General features: G+C 45.9%; 1 protein-coding gene across 1 annotated transcript; it reads left to right on the forward strand.

Moving 5' to 3' along the window:
- The first annotated feature begins 1,145 nt into the window (after positions 1–1,145).
- On the forward strand, positions 1,146–11,269 carry PRKAB1 (protein kinase AMP-activated non-catalytic subunit beta 1). Its single transcript, XM_026015858.2, has 7 exons — positions 1,146–1,722; positions 4,211–4,374; positions 5,582–5,675; positions 5,960–6,074; positions 8,247–8,380; positions 9,572–9,640; positions 9,892–11,269. Exons 1-7 carry the CDS (start codon positions 1,564–1,566, stop codon positions 9,967–9,969), a joined length of 813 nt encoding a protein of 270 aa, XP_025871643.1. The 5' UTR covers positions 1,146–1,563; the 3' UTR covers positions 9,970–11,269.
- The last annotated feature ends 4,383 nt before the right edge of the window (positions 11,270–15,652 follow it).

The raw sequence follows: 15,652 nt of genomic DNA on the forward strand, positions 1-15,652 counted from the left end.
CCAAAAGGCTGTGCACTCAATTTTTTATTTTTTATTTTTTTTTTCAATTTTTTAAAAATATACTAATAAGGGCACCTGGGTAGCTCAGTGGTTGAGCATCTGCCTTTGGCTCAGGTGGCGATCCCAGGTCCTGGGATCCAGGCCCTATGGGGCTCCCCACAGGGAGCCTACTTTTCCCTCTGCCTCTCTCTGTGCGTCTCTCATGGATAAATAAATAAATAAATAAATAAACAAACAAACAAACATTTTTTAAATTAAAAAATAAAAATACAGGGGATCCCTGGGTGGCGCAGTGGTTTGGCGCCTGCCTTTGGCCCAGGGCGCGATCCTGGAGACCCGGGATCGAATCCCACGTCGGGCTCCCGGTGCATGGAGCCTGCTTCTCCCTCTGCCTGTGTCTCTGCCTCTCTCTCTCTATCTGTGACTATCATAAATAAATAAAAATTTTAAAAAAAATTTTAAAAATAAATAAATAAATAAATAAAAATACACTAATAACGCCAGAGTTTTATGACCCTTAAGTTGTGAGAAATTTCCAAAACTCTTACGGTCTGTCATTTTCTCAAACACCTGCAAGGCTACTTGCCTCAGAATCACCTGGGGTGCTTATTAAAATGCAGAACCCACTCCAGAGCTTTGGAATCATAATTTCTGGGGCTTCGAGCCGGGGAATCTGCATTTTATGCAGGCAGCGAGTCTCAGGCACTCACTGCCCTGGGAGCTAGCGCATTAACGGGCTTTAATACGATGAGTCTCTTAATTAGATTAGCACTTTAACAACATTTTTGGCTGCTGAGTAGAGAGTCAGCTGGAAGTGGGCAAAGATGTCTAAAATAGTTAATAGTAGGGTGCCTGAGTGGCTCAGTCCCTTAAGCCTCTGCTTTGGCTCAGGTCATGATCCCGGAGTCAGGGGATCGAGCCCCGCCTCCGGCTCCCTGCTCCTCAGGAGTCTGCGTCTCCCTCTCCCTCTCCCTCTGTGAGTTCTGTCTCTCAAATAAATAAATAAATCTTTAAAAAAAAAATAAATATATACATAAAAATAAAATAGTGAATGGCATCACTCACTTCTTCGCAGACACCCCGCGCTGGCACGCCCCCTGCCGGCCTTCAGCAGGCTGGTCCTGGGTCTGGCCCTCGCGGCCGACTGCGCCTGCGCGCTCCTCAGAGCGCGGCGACCGAGCCAAGCCGGACCGGAAGCGGAACTGAGGTCGAATTAGCCCCGTGCGCTTCGCCGGCCGCCACCGCCCCCACTCCGGATCCCCGGTGACTCGCAGACGCGCCGGAAGCGGAAGTTGCTAAGAGGTGGGGGGAGTTGTCGGGGAAGTGTCGAGTTATTTTCGGGAGATTTGGGCTCAGCGAGGTAGGGAAGCTTCGCCGGTCCTTCTCACGCGCCTCAAGCCGGCTGCCGGCCCGGAACCCTCGCCTGAGGGGTGTGGCACTTGGGGCTCCGACTCCTTCCGCGGGGGGAGTGACCTGCTTGTGACCCGCTGGTTGCCGGAGTCCCCGGCCCCTTCCCTGGAGTGAGGCCCGGTCCGGCTTCCCGGTGTCCGCGGAGACCCCGCCATGGGCAACACGAGCAGCGAGCGGGCCGCGCTGGAGCGGCAGGGCGGCCACAAGACGCCGCGGAGGGACAGCTCGGGGGGCGCCAAGGACGGGGACAGGCCCAAGATCCTGATGGACAGCCCCGAGGACGCCGACCTCTTCCACTCCGAGGAAATCAAGGTGGGGGCGGCGGGGATCCGGCTCTCGTTGACTAGTACTGAGGGGAGGAGCCCTCTGCTAGAGTCCCCGCCACGTCCCCTCTTAATTAAAACCCATCGCAGGTGGGACGGAGGTGATGCTTAACTCCGTGCGCTTAAAAGCCAGATGGCCCTGTAAGAGCCCTCTTAGCAGTCCAGGAACCTGTGTCTAATTACCGATGAGAAAGTCACCCCGAGGGAGGAGGCACTAACTTCGTTTAACATCATTAAGGAGAAAGCAGCGCTGGGACAGGCGTTTCAGATCCTTAATTATTTAAGATCGTTGAGCTAGCAGCAGGTGAGCCCCAGTCTCTGCTTTCCTCTTAGGTATAATTAGTTTCACAGCTTTGAGAAATCTTTCCTCACCTTTATTAGAAAGAAAAAAAAAAGCCTGGCACTTTTTTTTTCTAGTAGCTGGTTTTGCAGTTTATTGTCGATTTCGGGGACAACCCAGAGCCCGTGCATAAGCTGAAAGTCGAGTTGCAACAGCCCCCTGCGGGTGCCGGAGGTGTTTTGTTCTTCCTGGAACTTTGGTTCAGGGAGCTACTTGAGAGCGGTTCCTATAAAAGGAATTCCACTTTGGGAGGTCAGTGGGCGAGTGCAGTGTAAGCCTGGAAAGGGGGCAGCCAGCTGCTGCTCACCTTCTCTCTCCTGGTGTGTAAGTAGGACTTCCTATTTTAAACAGACCAAAGCAAATATTTTTGCGGGCCAGATTTGGACATCCTTCCGTACTCTGCTTTAATTCATCAAAACTTTGAAGATGAGTCTTGACTCCTGCTTCAGCCACATCTCTGTTAACCACCTGATGGGGTCTTGTGTTTCCAGCTGTGGGGCCCAGGCCTGGTCACCAAAGCCAAGGACACTTAGTGGTTTTGGCAGCTGATAAGCATGTGGTATATCCTAAGAAGGGAAGAACTGATCCCATAAGGACTATGCCACAGAGTAGTTTTAGGAAGAATCAAGGTGTCTCCCCAGCCCAGTATATTCTCTGTTAGTACATTAATCATCAATCATGCATATTAGTCATCATTGCCCATTTGGCTAATTGCCTGGCAACTCATTCCACCTTTACTCATTTTTTTTTTTTTTTCTCAGATGTTGGGCTTGGTGATCACATTACTATCTTAAATCCTCACTTGGATTTTTGGCTTTGAGTCTAACTCTAGGGAGTCTGCTTTTACTGGGCCATCTGTCCTGTGATTTGCACCTGCTTTGTGATTTTTATTGCATTCCTGAGGAGCTCTGTACAAAGTGAACTTTGGAATCTTGTTTCTCCAGTGATTGACATCCTTTCCCCTAGAAATAATTGTGGCCTAAGGACAGCTATTGACACCCTAAGAACCAAACTACTTTCTTCGAGAAGTAGCTGTTGTTCTGTTGCTCTTCCAAAATTCCTACGAGAAATGTTTAGCATACAGAGGATCTCTGGATAATTTCTTGATTTTAGATAGTGTCCATTATCACTTTTTCCAAAGTTACTAAAATGATGCAGCAGACTCACTGGCTTGAATGCCTGAAACTCCCCAAAAAAGTTGTGGATTATTTTAGCTACACTACTTCACCATTTTGGCTGTGGTTAGTTATCACCTTCTCAGTGGCAGGTGATTCCAGTCCTTATTCTTTAATCTGTAGATCTTGTTCAATCTTTGAAGAATTCAAGTGTCATTTAAGATAAGCTCCAGTCAGTATTTGAAGTGAAGGTCTTAAAAGCTCGCTCAGCAACACCTTTAAGTGTCTCTCCCAGCCTGGAATTCCTGCTCTTTTAAAGTCTTTGGCTTCTGTCTAGGAAATATGTAAAAGATCCAAAAGCACATATATTTCACCCAGAGTTGGGTGTGTTTATTTCTCTCTTATTTCGCAATACCTCAGGTACATAGCACTTTCTGCTCTAGAAGTTTCTGTTTGCCATACAGAGGGTCAGAGACTATGGTCTTACCTTTTTCTTCCCGGTGCCTTGGACGTCACTTTAAATATTTTTTCCGTTAGAATCTAGATTTATGAGTTTTCCAGTTGACAGCTCTGGAATTGTCCCTGATAAATCTTCATGTACTTCAAATCTTGTTAATTAAGGGAAGAAAAATGAATGACATTTACCAATCTGGTCTTGAATTCATTGCACCCTCCTCCAACTGAGTTCTGCAATTTCTCCTAATGTTTTGGTGTAGATCTCTTTAGTAACAGTATTGACAGCTCATAATTATTAAGTACTTACTGTGTGTCAGACACTACGCAGAGCGTTTTATATGGACCCTCTCATTCAGTCTTTCCCAACTGTAAGAAACGATTGCTTTTGTTAGGTCCGTTTTGCAAGTGGGGAGAGCAAGGCACAGCTATCAAGTTAATGAGCTTAAATATGAACCTAAGTAGTAATTGCTGCCTCTTTAGAATGAATTGTCCATATTAGAGTACCTGTCTATTGTAGGGAGCTCACTAGTGGCTTCCTGTCCCTCAGCAAACTGTTCTGTTTCTAGGCTCCAGAGAAAGAGGAATTCCTGGCCTGGCAGCACGATCTGGAAGTGAATGATAAAGCCCCGGCCCAGGCTCGGCCAACAGTATTTCGATGGACGGGAGGCGGAAAGGAAGTTTACTTATCTGGGTCCTTCAACAACTGGAGTAAACTTCCCCTCACAAGAAGGTAATTGCCTGGGCATTATTCACGTATTTGTCTTAATTCAGGGATACTCTGGTTTCTAAATGGGGAATAGAAAAGGATAGTTTTATAAAATAGATGCTGAATGGAAAATAATTTTGCTTAGTAATTCACGAGGTTCACACCCCACACCCAGTTAGTCTCTAGGTTTAGAGCACGCTTAGAAGAAAACATCTCTCAGTTATAAGTATTTCACAGACGTCTTTGACTTCAGATATGCAGCTGTGTGTTTGCTTAGGCAAGACTTCTGTAGAAAGAGAGAAGTCTGTTCCTAGTGCAGTGGAGAGAGAGCATTGAGCTGTGAATCTTCAAGACTGGGATTTGAGTCCACTGTTGGCTGAGCTAACCTCTCAGTGACACCTGAGTCCCAGGGTTCCTATCTGTAGGAAGGAAATACCGAACAGATAATCTCTGAGGTTCCTTCTAACGTTGATTCTCTGTGTATTACTTTTGTTTGGAAGGGACCTGTTATATAGGTATCATTAATAAAATAGTTGATCAGGAATCCTAGCATGGAACTTGTGTCTCAAGTTGTCACTATAAAAGGGTCGTCACTCGTGAGTACTCTTGATGAAACAGAGGGAGAAATTGTGCCCTGCTAGGTCAGGCCTGATTACCGTCACAGCCCACATGCTTTGCCAGGGGTGAGGTCAGTATAGGAGGGAGACACTCATCAGTTACAAGTCATTGTAAGTCAGTGAAACAAAGCTTTCCTGGAACCTTATTCTAGTAGTGAAGCAAGTTTCTTTAGAGACCTATTTGTGGATCCTGTGAAATCGATCCAATCTCCTGCCCAAGGCAGACTGACAAAGAATAAAACTTTGCAGCATGCAGTTTATCTTGACTTGCTGTCCTCCTCTGGCATCCACGTTGCTAGGTGGTATTTTGCCTGCAAGTTGAAAAGGACACATGCCTGTTTGTTGACCTTTTGATGATAGGAATGGGGATTATTCCTGCATTTGAGCAAAGTGAATCTTCAAGGAACCCTCTTGCACTGCTGCTTCCTTACAGCTTTTCTAGAAAGAGATCATTCTACTGAATTGTCTTTAGTGGTTAAAAATGTTTATTCTTCTGCAGCTGAACTCTTGGCTTTATATAGAAAGTTTTGGTTTTGTTCAATGGCTGATTTTGTAAGTAAGCTTAAGAGGGCAGCTCACCCAGCTAAAATCCTCTGCTTCCTTTTCCCTTGCAGCCACAATAACTTTGTAGCCATCCTGGACCTGCCTGAAGGAGAGCATCAGTACAAGTTCTTTGTGGATGGTCAGTGGACACATGACCCTTCTGAGGTACTCTACCTCCTGCCTTTGGTCCTCTGACTGCCTACACAATCCAAACAAATCATTTTCCCTTATCGAGTGTGCCAGGTCCCTTTGTCCTGCTGGTAAAAAGTCCCTGTGTGTGGCTCAGCTAGTTAGAAGTGCTGATGGTCAGACTTACGGGCAGACTTGATGGAGAAGAGCAGATTGGCTAGCCAGGAGGTGAGACCTTCCAGCCAGGAATTCAAAATCCTCAAAAGAGTAACTCCAGAGACCTTCCATGTTATGATTTCTGCCTGTCTGTCTCTTCCCAGCCAATAGTAACCAGCCAGCTTGGCACAGTTAACAACATCATTCAAGTGAAGAAAACTGACTTTGAAGTATTTGATGCTTTAATGGTGGATTCCCAAAAGTGCTCCGATGTGTCTGGTATGAACAGTTATTTTATACCACGTGTGTGCAGGTGGGGGCTATGCAGTCTAGAAATACTCTTATTTCTCTTGCCTCTCACTCTTGAGCTCAAGCTGCCCAGTCGGGTGGATGTTTGTAGCTCCCTGATGAGCCACAAAAGTAATTCCTAACTCTGTCAGGTCAGGTTGTTGAAATCTAGCTCCAAGGGAGCTGTAAGTCATTCTTTTTTTCCCCCACTCATCTCCGGTATTTGGTAGGTCTGCTTAGCCACCGAGAGCAGACAGTGGAAACAGAACCAGAGCTTGATCTCGTGCCAGGGGCAGGGCCCAAGAGGCCCTGGAGCATTGTACTGGGTTAGTGATGAGCCAGTTCAGGGGAAGCCTGCCAACTCCCGGCCCACGACCCTCCGGGGGTGCCTCCCTAAAGAGTTTCAGCCTGACAGATGGTAAATGGACCCCTCAGTTTCCTCATGTGGTATGTGAGCACCTTCTTAGACTCCCTTTGGGGGAGAAGGAGGCTCACCACAGGAAATAGGCTAACTGTGCAGCCTGCTTGGTACCAGCCTGGTAAAACTTTCCCATCTTCCAGGAGTCAGCCAGTCATCAAGCTCTGAGTAAATTGCTTTCCATCCAGATCCACAGGAGGAAACAATACATACGATTCAGGGGCAATGATGTGTTGTAATCTAAAATGTCAATGCTGACTTTATTGCCTCTTGTAGGGATTTAAATAATTTCTGGACCCCTGTGGGAGGCAGCAAAAAAGATTGCCCAGGACGGTACCTGCTAATCTAACAAGATGGGTTCAGTTGTTTACAGAATAATTATTTGTTGTCACCTGGGTGGGCCTGGAGTTTCTGCCACCAGGATCTCTCATTCTTACCAGTTCAGAAACCACAGTGGTAAATTGACCGTGGTGGATTTGCTGTGGCTGAAAAGCCAGCTTGTTGAGCAGGAATGGGAAATCCAAAAATGATGTTCTCTCTGGATAGCTAACTAATGTTTTAGAGAAGTCATTTGTTTCTTTCTCAGATAGGTGGGAATTGGGGTTGGAGGAAATGCCCAAATATCCCCTACTTACTGGTACATGTGATTTTAGGCCACATACCGTAGCTTTTAGTCAAGTTTCTGCAGCTTAGACCACCTGGGGAAAGAAAATTGGCCCCTCACTGCCGGTAAACCAACATCCGGCTCTGCATAGACTTCATATTTAGGTACTCACTTTCTCAAAATATATATTTACTCCTAATGGCTCAGTTTTCTGCACTTAATGCTTTTCTCAGTTTCCTGCTGTCATATGGTTGGGTCGTGTGAAGGGAGCCTGCACCCTAGAAAATGACGTCAAGGGAATTGGCAGAACCCAAGCGTATCAGATTTATTCTGGAGAGTCCCAAGGATCAGGTGACCAGAACCCCTCCCAGGTGTCCATTGAATAACAGCTCAGTCCCTTCCAGCTGGCCAGACATCGCTAAGTGAGTTGCCTCTAGCCTTGTGGAACACTGCCTTCTAGAAGCTTCTTAATATATCTGTATAATCAAGACAAGCAAGAGTTTGAAAAGAACCTAAGAGTGGTAGAGTCAAAGAGCCTGTAGAGATCAGGTTTTCAATTTTTTATTTTTGGTTTTAGTTTTGAAATGTCCTGTTGCCTCGAATAACCTGTTCTTTGTCACTCTGTATAAACAGTCTGCTTTATATTCTGTTTTATTCTGGCCAGTGGTGCTCAGACTTTGGACTTGGCTGCTTAAGCCTCACTTGAAGCCCTGAGCTTCTTTGTGGTATTTGCCAGCCCAGCCCAAGGCGAGGAGCATTATTCTGCAGGGGCCTTTTATTATTATTTTATTTATTTATATTATTATTTTATTTATTATTATTCTGCAGGAGCATTATTCTGCAGGTTAGGTTACTATGAGCAGCCTCCTTGTTAGCCTGACCCAGAATCACCAGCTTCGCCACCACTGCTGTCTGCCGCCAGGGCATCCGAGCTCACTGCTGGATTTTATGCCAGTCACCCAAATCCCAGAGGGTTTTCTCATTGCCTCTCCTCTTCACCCTTGGGGCCTGTATAGTCTCCAAGGGAATATAACTCTACATTGAGGGGATAAGGAAAACTAGATGATGCCACAAATTCAACAAGACTGCTCCTAAAACACCTAATTTTCAAAGTAAATATCCTGTCACCATCTCCCAACAGAGCTGTCCAGCTCCCCACCAGGACCCTATCATCAGGAGCCCTATGTCTCAAAACCAGAAGAACGGTTTAAAGCACCACCCATTCTCCCCCCGCATCTGCTCCAGGTCATCCTGAACAAGGACACGGGGATTTCTGTGAGTACAGGCATCTGCCAGGACCATTCTCTGTGGCCCTGTGCTGCTGCTCCCCTTTCTGACCACACCTGAGAAAGCAGTTGGTTGCCCCTCGGTGTTAACTGCTGGGGTCCCCCTCCACTGTGGGGATGGGCAGCCAGCAAGATGTCCCCCAAGTGTGGCTCCTGCTTTCCCATCACACAGAACTTTTCTGAACTTGTCTTCCTTACGTTTCACTCCTGCCTCAGCACCTTCCTTGTAAATCGTAATGAAACACATAACCACCCCTTCTTGGTAAGCTACCAAATGGAACTCCTCCTCGGGCCCCCACATTTTAGCATTGAATCTTAATCACTTGCTTTCAAAAACGTCAATGCTCCTGGTTCCAAATGTGAGGTATCTGGGTAACACACATTTTCTCAAAGAGATTGATAGTCCTCATAAAAAGAAGTGTATATCCTCCTAGATCCTGAGGAGCACCGCATTATTACCTTGTTAATTTCCCATTTCATTTAAGTAGATAAGCACAGCATGGCTCTAATTCTTGGGAATCTGGATGTTCTTGTGTTTTATCAAGCCACCTCCTAAAATTCACGTTTATGAGGTAATAAAGCACCCATGCTGCTCTGGGCTCCACGTACAAGTGTGTACAGGTGTGCTAAGATAAAGAGCTGAATGCATACATGTGCAGGTGTCCCCGCCCCCCATGGCAGTCATGGCTTGTTCCCCGGGGATTCACTGTTCTCCATGCACCAGGTGCCATGTGCCCCTACCCCCCCACCCCGATTATCCACTTCACCCCTTATGCTCCCCGAGTCTTAACAGACATGAGCTTGCAGTTCACTGCTCGGGAATGTTTAATATAGATTTATCTTGCTGCTTTCTCTAAAAGTGCATTCATTGGACAACTCTTTCTTCCTGTTTCCCTTTCGATCAGGACAGAGCCATGGCCCCCTCTATAGAGGCTAAGCCTGCCCAAGATGCATATTGGGAAATGCATCCAGCAAGCCCACAGAGAGCTCCCCTTAGTTGGAGCATGAGGCACTACCCTCACCTCTCATCTTAGACGAGCCACTCACTGCCCAGCTTAAGCAGAAAGGGGCCTGAGAGCCTGCCTCCTTTCTGTTGGTACCCAGTGCTCTGAGATAAAGGGAGAACCTTCTTCATTGCCAGATCCTAAATGTTCACCGTCTGCTTTTGTGCCTCTCATAGTGTGATCCAGCTTTGCTCCCTGAGCCCAACCATGTCATGTTGAACCACCTCTACGCACTCTCTATCAAGGTAATGACACGTTTGTTGCTGTTAGAGCTGTGTTTCTGAAAGTGTGCTCTGAGGCCCCCCCCAGCAACAGAATTACCTGGAGTACTTCACTAAAGGGCAGCTTCGGGGACCTGATTCAGACCCACAGGCTCCGGTTCTGAAGACAGAACAGGACTCTGTTTTTATTCAGCCCCCTTGATGATTCACACACAGACTAAAGTTTGAGCCCTTGACTTAGTCCTGCCTTTGATCATTTCCACCCTCTTCCTCAGGATGGAGTGATGGTGCTCAGCGCGACCCACCGGTACAAGAAAAAGTATGTCACCACGTTGTTATACAAGCCCATATGAAGAGCTGGGAGCCAGCGGTGGGCCCCAGAGAACAGTGCCACCGGGCCCCACACGTGCATGTGCTCGACTAGAGGGAACAGACTGTATATTTCTCATTTCACACCCTTAATAAGACATTTCATCCCCGCTGTAGTCCTGCTCACAGGTTTGTTCCAGGCCTGGCAGCTCCCAAAGCGCCTCCGTCTGTAACAGTCCTCTTAGCACCCAGTGACGGTGAGCCCCGGCGCTCACCAGAGCTGAGAACAGAGCGAGGGAAAGTGGAAAGTCTGTAGCCCCCACACCACAGTGCATGAGGACAGGTGCAGCTCTGAAGATACATCCTCTGAATTGGTTGTGGAGATTCTTCTTAAGCCAAAAATGAACACCAGCCACTTTGCTGGTAAAATCCAGGAAGCAGGGAGTGAGGCTACACAAAACTCTTAATCATACATGCATTTTTAAGGCCATCAGCTTGTCCCTCCCTGTTGAGGCCTGGCTTTGGAGCTAAGAGTAAGTGCCGGTCCTCTGAAATCAAAGCAATAGATTGTTTCCGGTACTTTGCTCCAGGGAGGTATGATTTCTATAGAAATTGGAACCTGTCTGATTTCCAGGTGAAGATTTACAGTTGTTTCTTATGCTTACGTGCACTGTGTACTTTTGTTTTCAACCAGAGGTGGCTGACTCTATGGCCTTCGGGCAATTTTAAAATCACCCCACCTAGAATATAGATCATGTGAACTGTATTCAGCAATAATCTGTTTTTAGAACAGACTTTGAAAACCGCTGCCGGATTTCTCCATTTAGCCAGATGATCCTGAGGACTGACCACTGTTCGCTGGAGGGTTGTCCAGCTTTTTATTCTAATCGTAATGAGGTGGCAGTGTTACCATGAAAACTTTGGAGAAGCACCCTATGCTAGCCTGTGCTGCCTTGCTCAGGACCTCTGTCTCTACCTAGCAGTGAAGGCTGTCGCAGTTGCTGTTGCTTACTCTGGAAGGAACTTAGAACTTAACAGCAGCCTTCTAAATTTGTGTTGGGAAGACATCCTTTGGACCAAAGCAAACCTCTTTATGCTGGGCATGGTTTCTGGAAAGATGCTGCAGATGTGCCCATTAGCACAGGTTCCTATCCCCAGGTCAGCAGAAGCTATTGTTAGGCCCTGTGTTCCTGCCCAGAGATGGAGGAACACGCTCCCTGGTTTCCAGTATTTATTTGGTAAACCTGAGTCTGGGATACCCTTTTTTTGTTACTGTTTTCCAAACACTGAATTATTGTCACCTTGATGTACAGGTTTCAATAAAGCTTTGTAAAGATAACAGAACATGTGCTTAGAGGAAGTTTTGATTTTACTCCGTCATTTGGAGAAGAGACTGGAACTCTTCCAAGGTTTACTCAGTTTGGTGCTTTTCAGTCTTTATCACATATTGGCACTCACTGAAAATGGTACCATCCTTGTAGTACTCTAGGGTGAGTGACAGGGCAGCTCCAGCTGCCCCCACGGCTGAGGAACATTCCCTTGACCTACCCATTCTGCGTACAGAATTTGGAAGGCTGTTAAGGAGCCTGTAAAACTGAGCTTTGAACCACTGAGTCATGGGGGAAGCCGAGGAGAGGCTCCCAGTTTGGGCAGGTTGGTGGCATCCCCAGGTCAGAGGTTCTGCTGCCTCTTGCTCATCTGGGAGCACCATGGGATCCTGAGATCTTGATACCTGCTTGGAAGACACCAGAGTTGTTCCCATCAGCTGAAAGGAGCTCTGTTTGTTCTACCAAAAAGATGAAAGATTACATATGTTCTTTTAATTAAAGCCTTTCCTTCCCGGGCATCAGGAAACACTTAAATACATTTATGAGAGAAAGGGAACCTCTGGGTCATTTGGTCCACTTGAGGTAGCAAGTAGCCTAGAAAGCTTTCCTACCTCAGTAATTAGCTGTCTCACTCTGGGAACCCTAGATTTTAAGGACTATAGAGATTCTTTGGTAGATGGAAATAGGCAAAAATCCTCTTTCCAAAACTGGGGAAAGTATTTTTTAAATGCAATTAAAAACACCTACCTAAGCTCAAAAGTATAAAAGGGGTCTCTTCAAGCACCAGAAACGTAGAGACCATGGCCATGTTAGTCATCTGTGAGCACAGCCCCTAGATCTGCAGTGGGGACTGAGGGGCCTGGTGTGGGACCCCTGCAGGAGTTGGACCAGAACAGCTCTGCCCTGGATGTGAGGGGGGATTAGAGAATATGGCTGCTAGCCTGCGTCAGCTCAGAGGAAGCGAGAGGCTCCAGGCTGTGGGGGAAACAGCATGAACTTGGAAATCAATGTAAAAATTAATTGGAAGCCAGCAAACCCTGTAAGAGCCCTCTGCAGCCCGGTAGCCGGAGGACTCTTGAGGGAGACAGCCACCACCTGGGATCATGGTATCTGCATTTTCTTCAGCTGTTTGTGCGTCTAGAAGACTTTCCTTTAAAAGGCAACACAAAGCAACTCTCCTATGGTTCAGAAGATTGCTCACAAACCCAAATGAAAGAAGCCTCAATACCCAAGAAGCTAAAGGTAACGGAAATGATTTCACGGATGTGGAAAAGGAGACCCAAATCACAGGGGCAAAGCCAAATGTAGAAGTGAGGTGTCCTATGACCCAGGCAATGCTTTCTCTATTAGCATTCCCATTATGGGTGAGGACTGGTCACATGGTTAAAGCTTAACCCAAATTGCTTTTGAATAAAGATGTATTTTTCCCTCTGGAAATGTACATACAAATAAATTTATAGAACCAAAGGAAAGGCCTTCCTTTACATTACTAACATGTAAAATGGTATTGGGTCAATAGAATCATATGTCAAAGTACTGAAACCAGAGATCAAAGGATCCAGGCAAAGAAAGCTCTTTCCTACCTCAGGCTTCACTTAACGGTATAAATGTGAGAGAAATAAATAAATAAATAAATAAATAAATAAATAAGAGAGAAGTCAATGGTGCTCTGAAGTCAGGTCAAAGCCTAACTTCATGTTGGAGTCGGCTGTTCCCCCCACCATTCCCTCCCAGAGTGTGGATGCTGAAATGAGATTAGGGATATTGATCCAGTTCAGGTGATGATTAGCTGTGTGACCTTGGGCAGGTCTACATGGCCTCTCTTAGTTTGACTTCCTCCCCTGAAAAATGAGAGGGGTTAGACTAGGACTGGATGATCTTCAGACTCTTTTCATGTTGGGAGCCACAAAGCCTTTCCAACATGGATGGGATATGGCCACAAACAGGAAGTCAAGAGGCCAGAAAAGAAAGACATGGCCCTTCACTCAAGTAGGAAACTTCCAAACTCCAGAAACCAAGATTGAAAACCCAGAACATTACAGTGATCTCATCTATGGCTGAGGTCAGAGACAACCACTTCAGGGAAGAGTAAAATGTCATTTGGTTCTCAACTCCCATTATTTCTAGATGAGCACAATTTTATTGCTGAACATTCGTTTGGTTCTCTGAATACCTGATTCTTCACCAGCGTTTACAGTTTAAATGAATGAACAAGGATTAGTTGTGAGCCACTCACCTCGCCACCCAGCTTCCAAAGAATCCCTCCTTAGCACCTCTCTTGATCAGCATATTAGTGGAGGAACAAGCCAGAGCCTTCTGACCCAAACACCAATGATAATTGTCTTGAGAAAATAAGTTATGAGCGTGCACACACATTTCTTCTAAAGCCCAGGTCATCCCAACTGTTGTAATGACATCTGCAGGGCCTTCCTGAGAGCCGTCCCTGCTGTGAGCGAGACCCTTGGAGAAGATGCTGAAAGCTGCAGGAGCCAGAGCCCCTGTGTGTGGGGCCCACCCTGTCTCTGGGTCAGCTCCACTCCTAGGCTTTTTTGTCCTCGGAACAGTGAAAGGCCTTTGCCTGGGTGAAAATGTCAGCCCTCACTGCTACCTTCTCTGCCAGCCCTGGAGTGAATTCACCCATCTCCTCTGGAAAATTGTGTGGACCCTGGGTCAACTTTCATTTTCCTTTGTGGGGTGCCCTGAAAGACAGCCTGAGTTGCATGTAGTAGTAAAGTGTTTTCGAAGTTCTTTCCTTTACCTTCAGTAAGACCTTCAGGGCAAACAATTCCATTAATCATTGACAGACTCAACGGAAAGCCAAGTGAACGACACTGTACTAGATTTCCACTAGCCTCACCCTTTGCAGCTTTGGAAAATAAAGCAATATTTGGTTAGGCAAGTGATAAAACATTTGTTTCATATAAACATTGTGTGCCTAGAACCAGTCTCCATGCTGTAGACATCATAAGCAATATTTAAACCGCCCAGAGAGAAATCTGACTAGAACAGGCCAAGGTTGGCACTACTGACTCTTGGACCTGATATAAGTTCTGTGGGGGCATGGGGGCTGCCCTGTACATTGTAGGACCTACTAGATGCCAGTTGTGACAGTCAAAAATGTCTGCAGACGTCAGATATCCTTGGGAGGGGAGCAAAGTCCTGTGATTTAGAACCACTGGAACAGGCCTATCCAACTGCTGTATTATGAGTGGAAGCTTAGCTGCTCCCACTCCTGCAGGCCTAGTCTTAAAGCTTTAGACTTAAATCTGCATGGATGTTTTCTAAAGCAGATCAGATTCAAGAGGCCCAGTTCTGAAGAAAAACTTGAGCTCCATTAAGCAGGTTATCTCTTTTTGGCCTAGGTCTCCAAATCCTAGTTTCATGATTATGGACTTTGCTGTGCAATCAGCATCTTTAGTCTCATGAAAATTAAGTTGAAAGCACAGAAAATGTGATGTCTGATTCTGTTTAAGAAAAAGGAAGGGTGGGGCTCCTGGGTGGCTTAGTTGGTTGTGTCTGCCTTCAGCTCAAGTCATTCTGGGGTCCTGGGTTCAGGGCCCCACATGGGGCTCCCTGCTCAGGGGGGAGTCTGCTGCTCCCACGCCCTCTGCCCCTCCCCCTCACTTGTGCTTTATCTTTCCAAACAAAATTTAAAAAAAAAAAAAAAAAAGTGGTGGCACCATGGAAGGTTGGGCCTCATTTTATGGTGTGGCTAAGTAATCTGTCGGTTGTTTCTTTGAGGTCATTCCTTAGGGTCCAGAGAAGCTTTCTGGCACATTCCTTTTGGAACAGTTTACTTACGCTTTTTGAAGTATTCCTTGGCTGCCAAGAATTCTCATTAACGGAGATTGGTTGTTGGTATTTAATGGACTTTTCCAGTATTATAAGGAAAGAAAGGTTCCAATGTTTTACTTGTTCATCTTCTGGATTATTCCCTTTCTTATAATTAGGACCTTTGGCAGATTTTTCTCTCTAATAGTAAAGTAGAACAGAATTGCAACTATGGTTCCTATAACAAGCCATGTCAGCTACAACCCTGAAAATAAGGTTGTGACTGTGGTCAGATAACTTCATTGGAAATGAAGCATGAAAGAAACTGGAACTATGAAAGAAACCACCATTTGCCAAAACTGATACTTGTCTGGATCAAGCAGAGTTTATACTAACTAAAAAAAAAAAATCACAAAAAAAATTTACCTCGCAGACTCTAAAAATCCATCTAGTTAAAAATAGAAGTATTTACATTTTAAATTACCTTGATCCGAACTCTTCCAAGGAAATCTACATCATTAAATCCCCATGGCCTTCTAGTGGATGAGAGAAATTTTAAGGTGACCTGTTTTCCTGGTTAGCTCCATTATAAGAGGACAAGGTAATCCATTCTCAAGTAAGTCTTTCA

This window comes from Vulpes vulpes, chromosome 10 (genome assembly GCF_048418805.1).
Source record: "Vulpes vulpes isolate BD-2025 chromosome 10, VulVul3, whole genome shotgun sequence".
Lineage (NCBI taxonomy): Eukaryota > Metazoa > Chordata > Mammalia > Carnivora > Canidae > Vulpes > Vulpes vulpes.